At 34.3% G+C, this 16237-nt stretch overlaps 1 protein-coding gene across 2 annotated transcripts in view; it reads left to right on the forward strand.

Annotated features, from left to right (window-relative positions):
• LOC113558248 overlaps positions 1-16237 on the forward strand; it is a 120057-nt gene that overhangs the window by 79771 nt on the left and 24049 nt on the right. For both annotated transcript variants that reach the window (XR_003405611.1, XM_026963729.1), the window contains exons 5-8: positions 10626-10811; positions 11363-11547; positions 14594-14700; positions 15050-15206. Coding sequence is in view for 1 of the 2 variants with exons in the window: in XM_026963729.1 (XP_026819530.1) it covers positions 10626-10811; positions 11363-11547; positions 14594-14700; positions 15050-15206 (635 nt within the window). In the remaining variant the exon portion in view is untranslated. The remainder of the gene's footprint in view (positions 1-10625; positions 10812-11362; positions 11548-14593; positions 14701-15049; positions 15207-16237) is intronic.

A 16237-nucleotide genomic window follows, 5' to 3' on the forward strand; every position in this document is an offset into this window, starting at 1 on the left:
ATATGTCCACTGATGTATGTACTGTGTACGTAATATATTTATAGTGTTTTCTTGGATCATGCCAAGGGCGAACGGTTATTCAGCTAAAAATTGCAAGCAAATTGCGTACTATTATGTATTTAAATACAAACATATATACGCGCGTATGTATGTACCTGCGTTTAAGTTATTGATTATATGTCAGACGGTATGGACACCTTATGGTATTTACGGACAAATGCAACAGGCGTTTGTACATTATGTACCGCCAATTATGTATATACAGGGTATTTACCGTGTTCGTCCTCGTACATACCCGTCCACATTCTGTACAATTAACCGTTAGATTACTTGAACATTATACTTATTCGAACATAAGCAATGAAAGTCAATATACTCGAATTTGATAACATTTACATAAATTAGTTCAATAAATCGATAAATATTTTTGAACTTTTGAAGTAACTCATGAACATGAATTAATTTTATACTTGATAACAAACAACAAAGTACCATAATTTATAATAATTGAGTGGACATCCATTACAATAAAATATTAATAAAATATAATTAATCAAAAAAAAAGAATTATTCACGGAGCAAAACACGACCGTCCCATAAATAAAAAAATCGTAAAAAAAAATAATAATAATAAACCAGATAAATAAACAAATACTTCACCTTCCGAAAACGGTTCCGCCATCAGATCTATACATACGAGTAGTACCCGAATGCTTTTTACGACACTAACGTCATGTCGTTTGGTGAACGAATTAGTGTCGTATTATATTAAAAAAATTGCTTAGGTACTTTATAAATACCATAATATCTACCGTGGCAACTGATCGATCGAATCGTGTCTCGTAAATATGTCATTGACCATATTTTAGATAACTATATATATATATATATATATATAAATAAATTATATTACATAGCGCGCTGGTCGATACGATTGACGCAATAATATTAGCATTTCGTCCATTTCATTCTTATAATAACATTATATCGTTCGGTTTTTAATGGTTGTACTTCTTTACGATTAGAAAGTAAAAGACTTTAACGCTTAGTTCTACGATTTCGTACATTTTTGTGTTACATGACGACGTTTTGTGAGATACAGCGAAAGCCGAACGCAGTCAAAGTTTCGTCGGCTACAGGAAAAGAGTACTGCCATCTGATAAGGTTCATTAGGCCGGCGCGACGTTATTCCTTATATATATTATATATTATACCTATATGTATAGTGTATACATGCGTCGCTATTGAAACTAATAACATTGGTGCAACGGTCGATTAACGACATTTATTGATTTCCTACCCATAAATCGTCGCTTAACAATATATATATATATATATATATATATATATATATATATATATATATATATATATAACGCGTACATTATATTATACAGTGTGCACGCCTTATCGCCGTACAGCCATCTTTCTTTTTTTAATGCGCATTTTTTACTTATCCTACAAGGACCGCCGCAGTCTTCTCAATGGCGCAAAAATATTGTATCCTTCCCGTGAACTCTATGGATTAGAAGAGTCCTTTCACTTATCCGCTATCTCCCATGCACACCATAATATATACATTATGCATATAATATTATACATATTATATATATATATATATATATATAGTACATACATTAATATACAACTAAATTGCAATAGAATGTATCATAATAAGATCGAATCCTTAAACGTAGGCATACAGGTACTATATAAATATAGTATATATTATAATATAATTTAAATTTCTCATCACGAGCAAGCGAGTATCTGCGAACATTTTAAATTAACTCAACTGTATACATTGATACGTAAAAGTATTTTGCTAAGAATTTTTACGCTTAAATGTATATAAGATTTAATCATTGTATTGCAACGGTTTTTTATTTAGATAACTCGGTAAAGAGACTATGCAAAATCTCACTATTTCATCTTATCTCTATTCAAAATATTTCGTTACTTCCACTAGCGCCGGGAGATGCGAATTATCTTCTATAGAGATTTCGTGTTATTATGCTTCTACAATACCGGTGTACTAGATACAGTGTTATCTTAATATTACGATGTATGTACCTATATAAAACTGGTGGGAATTGCATTTAAACTGTATAAATAATTCATACCGATTTTGAGGCAAAACGAATTATTTGACCTGTATCTTGCAAATTATTAGACCACTACTCGTTTTGTAGCGACTTACAATTATATAAAAGAAATATTTTCATAGATATTTTTTTCGAAGACGATGATAGTTACGTTAACATGATGCATTTATCGTATAACGTTATCATCGTTTTACAAACCATGGTTATTTTGTGTTATAATGGGCAACCGCTACAACAGTGTTATACAGGCAAATTTTTGTCACAAAATCGTTAATAAGTAGATAGTCTACACAACGTCAGCGATTTTCTGAAATAAAACGTGGTTGCAAATTTCGGTAAAAGAACACATAGTACAATTATTCAGGCCGAACTGTCGTACTAGGTATACCACGACTACCAGTGAAGAATACGAATTGCTGATTTACGTCGTCAGTCACACTGCAGTAAAATATACGTATACAAGAACTACGCGGCTCCGGTACGCGACGTCCTTTGTCGGCAGAGCGTAGGCATAAGTTAGGTTTGGATGTACCTACTTATGTACCTGTATCTAACCCGCAACAGTACTATACGGTCGTATTACCAATTTAGATTATAATATTATACCGGATGATCTATTTAACGTAAGATGCTGATTATTTTAGAAAATACTAACATTTTTAAAGATATTTTTTCTACTAATTAAAAATTATGCTTTTTAATATACATAAAATCACACGTTTTTAATCCTCATTTAAAAGCAGAATATTTTTAGAGTATCTATTTTGTGTCTTCGATGAATAAAAATCAAATTGTTAAATTTAGGTGATCCTTTAGGTGATCTATGGCGAATTCAAAATTGTAGTCCACTATACTCATCTAAACTTCAAATACTTATAATAGTTGTATATGTAAAAGAAAAATTTTCAAAACCGTTAGTACTTTCTGAAATAATGAATGTTTTACATTAAATGGATCACCCCGTATATACGTGGCTCCGTATATGTATGTGTTTGTGTGTGTGTGTGTATGGTGCACCTATGTAATACGCGGTACCTTGGCGCGCGAGTACGTGATCGGACGCTAACAAGACGAATTCCCGCTGCAGTCAAAGGTTATAAATATTATATTGTTTTGTAAGGATAACTGGCGTTGTCGATGATGATCTTGGAGTCGTTCGCTTCGAAAAACCAGCTCCATTGGTTTCCTTGTTTGTGTGTGGTGATCAAAAATCATTATTATTATTTTCGTTTTCTTCTAATTGATCGTTTATCGTAAAAATTAACATCAAAACTGGTTTAGTTATTATAATATTATTATTATTACATTGCCATTATTTTTATTATTATTGCTATTTTTATTACTACTATTATTACTGACATCGGCGGCAAACGATCGTTATAAATAGTGGAGGAGGAGTTTGTCGAGTGCCGTACTCCTCCTAAAGGAAGCGTTTTAAGTCCGGTTTTATTCGGATGTAGTTGCAGTATATATAGTAATAATATGTGTATTTATTATACTCACGAACTCAAAATATGTAGGTACATTGCCTATATATTTATACAATAGCTGTGACCGTGGTAACGTAATATGATAAATTATTTATACGATTAATAGGTGATCCTAATTAGATTTATGTCTACTGGAGAACGGAAACAGGTCTCCTCGATGTTTTGAATTAGATGCACTCGCAAATAAACATAGTTATTAAATACATTTTCCTCGCCATCGCTAATAAGAATAAATAATATGCAATAATATTTTTTAAGCTCTCCAATGGATGTGCACACATAATAGATACCTATATAATATAATGTGTATATAACTATACGAGTTATCAGCATTGTGTACAACTCTTCTGTAACAGTTAAAATACTACGCAATAGTTATTTATTTATTATTCTATAAAATAAACCATGCAATTCCATCGTTCTATAAATTGAATAATAATGATAGTCTTCTATTCGTTCCCTTATTTATTGATTCATCAACGATATTGTATACAAATACACGAATCGGGAAATTTTAAAAATTTGAATTTTCTCGCATATATTATAATATATAATATTATATGACTTTTGTACGCGTGGAATATCGAAAATAGTTATTCGAAGATAGATACACTTACACAATTTATTATTACATTGTTAACTCGGTTATAGGATAATGTCGAGACCGTTTTTCATTGACTTGTTCTGATAACGTTCTCGTACGTATTAAATAACACTATATGTATAATATATAACGCAGACAATACTATATAATACAGCAGACTAGACGCATATAATATGTAACCCGCGAGTTCAAGTAAACTTTGATAAATATTCAAACAATAGAAAACAATCGAGTACATTTTTTTACCTTATAGAAAAAAATCTGCATTCAGTGCAGCATATATCACTAATGCGAAGATGAATTCGCGTCGTGGCTTTCTTTGGCAAATGAACCCATACGAACAGTGTACCTATATGCACTGTGCATTGTTTGCCTCCTACTGGTTTATTTTTTTCATCTTGTTATTATTATTTTTTTTCCTCTTATTTTTATTCTTCTTCTCTCCTCTACTGCGTCTTTTTTCTCTTCAGAATTTATCGGAAAGCGTTGTTCAACCGATCTTCACCACGGCCATTTCCCTATATTGTTCAATATCCATACATGAATCCGCTAATGAGGTTAATTAAGCCGTCTAGCCTCCGGACAGATGAGTTACGGGGGGCGGGGGGAGGAAATCGAAAAAGCTCCTCATCAGATAGAGATCGACGAGACAACGACAAGGTACAAATACGAGGCGGCCGCGAAAAAAAGGTAGGTAGGTAGGTAGATACCCGCGTGTAGATACACGGGTAAAAATAAAATAAAAACAAAAAAAAAATAAGTAAAAAAAGTAACCAGATCATGAGAAACTAGAGATTTCCCATCGAGATAAACGCCGTTTTTCCAACAGTCGCGCCGGGCACGTTCTAACCATGATTACGTGAATACTACCCCTCTCCTCCTACATAATATATATATATATATATGTGTGTGTGTGTGTGTGTGTGTATATATTATTATAAACTACCAAGCCAATTTAACGCGCGAAAGCGTTGTATATATCAAGGGCATCGTAAACCTGTGCTTTTGGAACCGATACTGGACGTGCGTAAATTAAAACTCGTCGTATACGTGTAACGTGTTCATAATGCGCATACCAAGACCTTTTCGTACTCGTAATAACTGTTTACGCGCGGAAACGAAAACTCTAGTATGAATCTGGTTCAACTTCAAAACATACAAATTTCGTTTTGAACGCAACCGCATACAGTTAAACTTGTTTTTAAACACAGTAAACGACACACACGTGGTGATAATAATTTTATGGTTATAAATACTAATAAAAATAATTTACATGTGTATTTCATTTGCTGACAAACGCCAAAAACTAATGCACCATCAATGGGGTTGAGTGTAGGTATAATAATACATTTACAGCGGCAGTTCTAGATCTTTTACTATAATATGTAGGAATATTTCTGGGATTTAATTTGTGGTTATGTGTGATTAACCAACGACGTGTTCAGTTTTTATGATATTTTATGGGTTAATTTTTGATAGCACGGATCGTACATTAGTCGTAACATATTTTTGCTAATGGAATACAGTTCCCACGAAGGAAACGTGTCAAAACAATTGTAACCAGTAATGACTTGATGTAAGCGAATATAAATTGTATAAATGTTAAACGTCCTGAAGGATGACTATATTTAGAGTAAATGTGACAACATTTTTATCGTATACTGAAGTAAAAAAAAAAAAACAAAACAAAATAAGGTATAATTGCTTTATCTCGGTGATTGTATCTTTTCACGTCCGGACCAACATCCAATTATAGTACCGTTTTATGTATTTCACTACACTTGATTTTATACGTTCCCAAATTCGATTGCGTAACAATACAATTTATTTTAATTCATAAACGAAATTGACACGCGTCATTACACTAGTACGACACAACCACATTATAGAGGTACACATCACCAAGCATCATCATCATCATCATCATCATCATCACCGTCGTTCGCGCGCATATTATTGTGTACGAAAAAAAACCGTTTGTACCGACCCACGCAACTCATTTGTCCTTATTCGGTATCGCGCATTTCCATATAAATTGATAAATTTTTTCTTTTCTGTTCTACCGCGGCGCGGTCGCATGTTTTTTTTTCGTTTTATTATTTTACCGAGATTCATTAAATGCGATACACACGCATAAACTCGAAAATATTAGCCTACCGACTGCTAATAATACGAACGTACGTGCCTGCCTTTCTGTACTTACATAATATAATAATAATTGTACAGAGTGATTCAAAAATCATGAAATTGTTTTTCTTTCAATAATGTAGTTATTTAAAATCTGATTTTTGGAATTTTTAAATATACCTAAAGACTATATATTTTCAAATTCATCTTGTACTGCTTAAGGAGTGTCATGTAAAGTATAATAACTGGGAAAATATTCGTTCGAATTTAGAACTAGATAATTAAGGTACAACATCATGATTTTGAAAAGAATTATCCATTAAATAATGTGGTTACAACAAAAAATAAGTGCTCGTGCGTTTCAAAAAAAAAGTGTCAAAAGACACTTTTTAAGTAGTACAACAATTCTTAAGAATTTGAAAATATGGTTTGTAAGTATATTTAAAAATCTTAAATTTAGAATTTAAATGAATTTATTATTAAAGGATAAATGGAGTTGAGCATGCTTGGTGAATCGCTCTGTATGCTTGTGCTTCAGAATTGCGATTATATTCGTAAATCAAACGATAAATGGCGAGATCGCGTAGTCGATGTTATTACCTAATATACGTATATTGGTAGAGTATATTTACATCGTCAGCGTTTTGAAGTATATGATGATAATAACAACATATTACCACACGACGTATAATAATAATATATTATGTTTTATTTACGTGTGTACCTACTGCGTGAATCAAACAGAGAACGTCATCGCGTGGTTTCGGGTTACGGTCCAGAAAAATCTAATGACAAATGGAAATCTTTTTCACAACGTAGCCTCTTATATCATGTAATCGTTACTTATATCGGTTCATATTATTATCATATATCCCTTGTTGCTGCAGTTAATCGAATACTCATGGCAAGACTGCTGTTAGACTTTGAATGTATATTATAGTATAGTATCGGTACCTATGTTTTATAATATATATTATGTTAATATCTGAATATCACCACGTGTCTCCGTATACATTTTGTCGGACTCAGATCGGTCGCAATCGTTTGAAAAAAAGCGCTACAGCGATCATCTTACAGTCATGACGTGTAAGTACATTGCAATATTATCATAATATAGTATAGGTAAAATAATATTATAATCTCTACTTAAATTACCCACTGCACAATGGTATTTATATTTAGTGTGTACGCGTGTGCGCGATACGACGACGTTTACAAAGAGCGCCCGCGGGGAGACCGATACAACTATACAAGTTGTTTAATTTATCGTACAAACAATAGTTGATATTATATACACCTAATATTAAAATGATGTTTATAGTGCGAAAAATCGTGTTATTAAAGTATTATAATCCTTTCGGTGATATTAGTATACAGGCAAGATTTAAATACGCGTACTTACGATACATATATTATAAAAACATGAGTAGATGATGTATTTTATATTTTTACTTTCCAAATTACAATATACTTACTATATTATAATACTCACTAATTAACCAAGCATTGCTGCGATTTTTAAACTCGAGTTAGTTTGTTTGGATTGTAATTTATGGCAAATCAAAACAATACATAATCTTCACAACCCATAAATAAATTATGACCCCCCCCCTCTCATCAACCCATAGTATACAAACGTACTACGCACTAAATATTTATTATTATATATAGCCGGTACGCGCGAATACTTAAATCGACGGAAATGTAATTTATAGAGAGAATAAAAAAACCGTTGCTCGCTACTACAGTGACATCGTAATATTCCATACACGTCGTATATATTATCATTTTTTTTTCTTCTCCAATTGCCGCGAGATAAGTGTTTTTTATGACTGGATCACCGCCCGCTGCTTGCAAAACGTTTTATTTTTGTCCGATATCTGTAAAGTTGTGTGTTTTTACCCGTGTACATAACATAATAATATTATACACTTTATATATAACGCGAAACGCCATTATAATAATATATACTATCATACAACGCGTTTTACCCGCCATACCTGTACCTATACACACACATACACACACGCGCGTATGTACTCGCACGCGTAGACTTTCACTGCGGTGTACAAAAGTTCGCACGCGGAATTATATTATACAGGTTTGTTAGAATGCGAAGAGTCGCTGTAGATGCGAAAAAATATAAATGAATAAAAACCAGTAAAAAAAATGCAACTGACAACTAACCGTAGTAGATATAATACAATATTATATAGGTAGGCTGCTCGTTACAGAATATTTTTATATATAAAAAAAAAAAATAAGGTGTTGCGATGACGCGCGGGTACCGTACCTATATAATAATAATAATAATAATAATAATATGTGAGCCGTGCGTGTAACTTGGCTGTTCGGTAGCTGTATACAATAACGCAAATAAGGACCGATCGGTTAATGGTTTTTACACTCCCGCGTGTACCTATAATATATATATATATATATATATACATCATACATATATAAAACGCGCGAACGACGTTTTCAATTGATCGGGCGAAACGGCGTGTCTATAGCCGCGGTTTATCTTTTCGGATTCGGTACGATCATATTTTTCTTTATCTCTTCGCCTCCATCGCGATCGTCGAAGTCGTCATTATAGACCACGTTGATTTATCACTTCGCAATACGTCATTGTCATTCGCGGGAAATTATTATACCTACCTATCATGTATATAAATATATATATATGCGTTATATACCGCGTGGTATTGTATGTAGGTGCGGCGGTAGGTCCGCGCACCGATCGGTCAACGACTAACTTGTAGCAGTGGTGTGGTCGGTCCCTCTCCCCATCACAACACCCATTGAATCTAAGAAATTGTATTCCGTATATTAAGTGATGTGCCGAAGATGATTGTACGAACAACGACATCAAAAATATCACATTTTCAATTTCAGTAATTCCCTTAACTACTATATTTATAAATCCCATGACCAGCCGATTTAACACGTTTTATATTTTCTAATATCTAGTGCATTTGGATAATTTACCTAATATTATTTATTTTTCACTCACTTTAAAATAAAATACTATTAATCTGTTTGTGTGTGTGTTATTTAAAAAAAAAAAAAAGTGGATAATAACAAGTACTATACTTATTCATTATGTATATTATATAAATACAAACACATGCATACTTGTTAATGTGTTAAATAGGTATAATTAATAGTTGCATAATATACTTGAAATCTCTAGCTACGTACGCTCGCGGGTGTGTGCAAAAATTCTAAAATTGTATTGATAATATTATTATAACCATTAAACCATTTAAACCAGTACAATTTTCAAAGAAATTTCCATAACGTTCAAATATCTTTTACATTCGTCATGCTTTGTAAACATGTACTGAACAAATACGCTTCTATTACTGTAACCACTTTATCAGTAATAAAATTACTGGTCTTTGATTGGTTAGTTGTACATTTTTAGTACATATTTGAAATATTGCATTACATTACTTTAAAATTTAAAATTAATTTTATTCGATTTTATAGTACATTATTTTATTTTTACACGGCCCTCGTGATAATATATCTGCTTTAATTGATATTGCCCATTGTTATTAATGTAAACACTACCTAAATAGTAAATATATACATAATTAAAGTGTAGATTAATAATTTACATACTTACCTATATCATTAAGCTGAGATGGAATTAGCCAGTAAGGCTTTAAACAATAAGACTTTTTATTCATAATTTATAGCATACGGAAAGCCGCGATACCACGGCTCTGGATCTCACCCGGGAAACGACCCCGTGTGAAGTGTAGGTAAATTACATCCGAAAGCATTAGTTATAAGTTTTCAACATAATATGTTTAGTTAACGACGACGATACAGACGCGTGGCTACGCGGAGACGAAGACGACGACGACCCCGGGGACGTTTCCTCGGTCGTATTAATATTATACCACAGCAGTCCTCCTCCTCCTCCTCCTTTTCCTCCTCGTTCCGTCGGATAGGCTATTAAGATTTGTGTAGCGATTAAAACATTATGGGCGTTGATTTCATATAGCACGTAGGACGAGAAGAAGAAAAAACTTCTTTTTTTTTTAAATACGTATTAAATATTATATATTATATTATTATACTCTCTGCGCCCGTATATAATAGAGTGCTCGTAGGCATTCGATGTGTTCGAAATCACCTGCTCTCCCGCGATGTCCATTTGCAATGATAGGTATGATATCATAACGGAATTCGAGCGTTTGTTTGTACACATATTATATATTATTATTATTACCTATTATTTAAATCGATATTGTTATTAATATTATCGTCCGTTCATTCCCGCAGGAGGATCTCCTCATACACGGCGACAGTGTGTACGACATGATCGATAAACAAGATCATCAGGCTGTTCAAACCGAACTATCCAGGAGTCAAACGTCCGCCGAGGACCAAGGATGTAAGCGCATGTTCTTGTGCCGGATGAACGTTTCCAGGAACGCCCGGAGGCAAATGCGATTCGGCGATCAAAAAGTAATAAAAACAATATCCTATGTTATTATAATAACATAATTATATGACGTGTTCAGTTTTGTTATATTAGTTATTATTCATATAGGGGTTCGAGTATTAATATTAATCTCATCAAAATAATATTTTTCGATTCGAAAAATTATAAATAGGTGTAATTATTAATCGAATAATAAATAACAACTATATTAATGTACACGCATTTTTTTCTTATACGCCGTTTCAATCGTAATAATATTTGTTCTGATAATGAACGGTTAAATTATTTTCAAGGGTTAATCCGATAGCAACGCGTTTAATAATCGAAGAGTCATAACGAGCACGCGACCAGGTTTATATCTAGATGAGTTTAAAAAGTTAAAAACTGGTTTGAACACAGTTTGTACTCAAAAAAATGAACCAGTTTTGACTCGCCGATTCAAACGCAATTTCTAATATTTCGAAAACAAAAATTAACACTTTGACCCCACGTACGGCGTAACCATAATAATATTATAATCATACACGTTGTATAATGCTGTATCGTAGAGTAATTATAATTGTTTGTCCGGCAGGTGGTTTTGGTGCAGGGCCACTACCTCTCCTATCTGCCGCTGTGCAGCAGAAATGAACCAGTTTTCCTAGCCACTTGCAGCCCAGTGGCGATGCCCGAGACCAGGGAGGCTGTAGTCCAGGGCTCCACCACAGTGTTCACAGCCATCCATTCGATGGACATGAAGTTCATACACGTAGACAAAATGTATGTTAACACTTAAACACCATTAAGGGGAGCATTGTTTCGATTCACCGACCAGCCGCGCCGCCGTCGCTCATATTACTATATAGTCGTTTACGGCACGTGATCAACGGTGGCCGAGGCACATGTTATGCATTCGAAACGAGAACAACGCGATTTTCGTTTTTAATCGATTTACCTTAAATAGCTCCGCCGTCATTGTTGAAGCTTAAACCTATAAAATATTATTTTATAAATGCGTTGTTTCTGCTCCGGTGTACCGGCTGTGCTGTGTTTGTGAAACGTGCTCTGAATTATTCATGCACATAATAATATACAAAAATTACGTTTCCTATCCAATACCTATTTCCTATCAAGCTTCGGTTTCGGGGGCGCCAATTAAAATGCTTACGATTCGGGCAACAAATCATCACCATCGCTTAAATATTATATTATATACAGGTAGGTAGGTAGGTACTATTCGCGCGCGCGTACATTTCACCAATTATCTCGTTAAAAAACAATTATCGAAAATACACCAGACACAACAGACCGCGCGCGGTAACAAATTAAGTACCAAAATATATATCATTGAACGTTGTCGGCGGCAGCGGGACCGGTTGTCGGGTGATAGAAGTATATCTACTATACCTCTATAATATATAAGAAAATAATAATAATAACGAAACGAGTACGTATTTATTGCCTCCGCATCGGGTGTATGTCATATTAAAACTGGGAACGGCAAAACGGGTGATTAATAACAGTTTTGTATACCTGTTGTGTTGCGCGCCGCAGAATTGGTGCAGCGGGCGAACGATTTGTCGGGTGTCCCCGTCGCGTGGGCGAGGTCGGCCGACGAATACCTGCAAAGCGGTCGGCAATACAAGCTTTCGTCGCGCGTACACGCCATTATATTATATTATAATATATACACCGTATTATTTTGTATATATACTTCGTACTCGCCATTAATCACGCGAAACCCAACTGCACCGGATAATACACGCCGTCCACTCGGAAATAATAACGATGATGACAACATAGGTACTTTTTGTCGCGCGATACATTATGCGCGTATAAACATACCATAATAATAATATACATTCAGCTGCAATTATACATGTGTATGGTCGGTGGGTCGTTTGTCGCAGTCTTCGTCGCTGCAGTTGTATCCGCAACGAAAGGCCTGCCTCGAATCGATCGACATACGTACGAGTCCGTCTTTCCGATTACTGGGATCGATTTCCGCGTCTCAAAGAAACGCCGCTCGAGCCCTATAACGGCTATAACCGTTGTTTTTATACCTGTGTAAGTACACGCGATTCGGCCCATTCACACGTCATCGACGTTAGCCTCTACACAGACCGTTCGAAATTGTATACGTATATAATATTGTATGAATATAGGTAGGTAGTATAGGTACATACCATGAGCGTGGAAAAGCTTGAAATGCGAAGATTGTCTCGTCGTTTGTCACCCGCGGGCCGCGGCTGCCATGCACGGTGTACACACACAGAATATGTTGACTCGGTGTGTGTCCCTGTCAGTTACAACTGTTTTTCTATATTTAATATAGTGTTTTAAGTATTGCTTCATTAAAAATCTTAACTAGGTATTTCGTATGAATTCATAATTTATTCAAACTAGAAAAACAAAACAAAAACGTTGCCGTCCTAATAGCATTCGCTTTGCTCGACGGTTCACCCAATATATTGAGTTCATTTACATATATAAATATATTTTTAAATATCGATCTACTGATTTTCTTGAGGTATCTAAACGTATAATATACCTAAGTAGCTGTTAGTGTTTTTGGAAGCCAGCAGACACATCAGCAGTAGTACACCAATTAGTGACGGGTGAGCGTTAGGTACACCCTATATATATAATATTATAATTAATACTCGTGCATCTAATGTATACGGCGCGTGTTCATATAAATATAAATTATAGTATTTCGAATTATTGTTTCGTTGAATGCGATATCGTGTTTCCTATCCGGGCGGTGACCGTTACCTGCAATTAGTCTGAGTGTTGCAGTGCGTCGGTGGACGGTATATACGACGTCATCGCGCTGTTACAATTATTATAATATTAGTATAGCATAATATTATACATAGGTACGCGTTTGAATTAATCTCATTTGAACAGGCCACGAGTAATGAATGAATTACGACCAGAACGAGATATCGCGTGAGCGCGTGTGTGTGTCCGTCGTAGCCGACACGTAGCGCGCGTTACATATCATGGATGTGCAGCGGCTGCGGCTGCTGAGGGCGGGAAAGGGTTATGTATATGTTACTCACTGCAGGCCATATTATTTTCTGACCGCGCGGATATTACCGAACGGCGTTTTCGATTGTTGCGAAACGTCCCGAGCCGAGCACCCCCTCCACCCACGCCTCGTGCTTCGACGAAATGAAATTACACTAGAATCGGATACACACGACTTTCTCGGCGCGGATCGGGTTATGATTTGTAACGGTGAGAATATTATAGGTACATATAATATTATGATCTAAAAACAAATCTTGCTATCGATCACAAACTCGCGCTCGCGACGCCTACAAATTCTTGTTCTTGTAACTATACTATATTATAAAATAAATGTGTGTGTCTGTGTGTGTGTGTGTGTGTATCTATGCGAGTATAGATATCTACTACGGCCACCGCGAGCTCGGGGGAGGAGTAGGAGGAAGGAGGACCGTCTTCGAAATTCAATCGAAATCGTAATCGAAAACCATATTCCCGATGGCGCGGACACATTACATGTACCTATTTATATATGTAGTGTGGTGTTATATAGGATTCCAAAACATTATATAAAGCTCGAAATCATTGCATTTGATAATATAACCATTGAACATTACCTTTCAACCCGTCTTAGTCGCGATGCATGATGTATACCTATATATGCACAATAATCATTTGTTTAAGTGCATATTACATTATAATCGCGCGAGGAAATCGATAAAAACGCGTTCGAATTCCATTGGTTTTTCAGGCGTATTGTGGCAAACACAAAAAAAAAAAATATGTTTTTCATTACTGATTGTTTTTTTTCCAGAGGAGAATTTCATTTGGGGTTTTCTCGTTCAGAACTGCAGGGCGTCTCTTGGTATCAATTGTTGCATTGGGAGTGCATGCGCGAGGCTCAGAGCAAACACAGGCTGAGTGAGTATATTATACATTATACACGTCAGTTTAATAACACGTACATTTATACACGCATATATTATATACACATCGTATACAAATACACAGAGCTGGAGGCAGCCGCCCCGAAACCAAAAGTGATATTATGTACGAGTACATATGAATAAAAAAAAAAATTTATCGCCCACCCGTGATATATGTATGCACCGTGTATCTATATATGTAAATATATTACGGTTATTTAAAAGAAAAGAAAACACTGCGTATAACTCGTATATATACATATTATGCTTTATGGTTATACTACATATTATATTTTGAAATACGCGTAATAACAATAATTATTGTCGGTTGTATATGTGCACAGTTACACAATCAGAACAGGATCGTTCTTGCATACTGCTGGCCAGGGTACAGAAGAGGGCCACAGGGGACTGGCTTTGGATACACTGTGTGTTACAGGTCAAAGACAACATGGAAAACAGCCAACAGCCAGTCATCGTCAGCACAAATCAAGTACTTACGTAAGTAGAATAATATGTCGACGTTATTTATTTGTTGTTATTAAATTATTTTTATTAATATTATTGTTGTTCCGACATTATTATTTCTATACAGTTGAAGTGGTACCGTCTGTATTCATGCGTTTATTCTTTTGTTATTATTATTTTTGTATAAGCTCCAATATTTTATATTTATTATTTATTTTGTCCGTTGTCCGTTGTACTTTGTTTGGTTAGCACAACATTTGACTCGTGTAAAAGCGCACCTTTACTCGCTAAATTAAAACGTGAAAAATTGATTACTTATAAATACAAGTATGCTCACCCTCTTTTCTTTTCAATGATACAGTCATTCAAAATCCAATTTATGAAATGTTTAAATGTTCCTTAAAGACTATACTTTTAAGCTTAAAGATTGAAGTATAAGATTAAAGTCCTTAAAAACGGTCTCGAAAAAATATGAAATAAATGTAATATTAGATATGGTATATAGCATTATAATACTAGGACATTTTTTACAAACAGTAAAACTTCATAAATCAGTATAAATTACTACAATTTTTAAGTCCACGTGGCTCCAATATCTTTCAAATTCATTATCTTTGACCTATTACATTTAGTACATACAATTTAATAACTCAAAAACTACATTCAAACTACTCGTTCAAATTTGATTTTAATACTTCAAAATGTTCGAAAAATTATCTACTAAATAATTTAAATATGAAAAGGAGAATTCTCGTTTTAATTATAAAATCTTATATATCATACTCATTCAAAAGTATAAATTTGAAAAAAAAATGAGCTTTAGTACATATAAAAATCACAAAATTCAGATTTTGAGTAACTGCATTGTTGAATGAAAATAAGGTGAAAATGCTTAGTAAATTTCCCTTCATAGTACTCACAGCGTTTTATCGAAATGCGATAATAAGCGTATGTATATGTTGTAAAAACGTTTACAAAATTCATCTGATAAGACGGGTGCGAATTAAATTTGAATTTTGTTCAATTTCGTCATTCTTGTAAGGCGTAAATAATCGTACATACCT

Source organism: Rhopalosiphum maidis, chromosome 1 (genome assembly GCF_003676215.2).
Source record: "Rhopalosiphum maidis isolate BTI-1 chromosome 1, ASM367621v3, whole genome shotgun sequence".
Classification (NCBI taxonomy): domain Eukaryota; kingdom Metazoa; phylum Arthropoda; class Insecta; order Hemiptera; family Aphididae; genus Rhopalosiphum; species Rhopalosiphum maidis.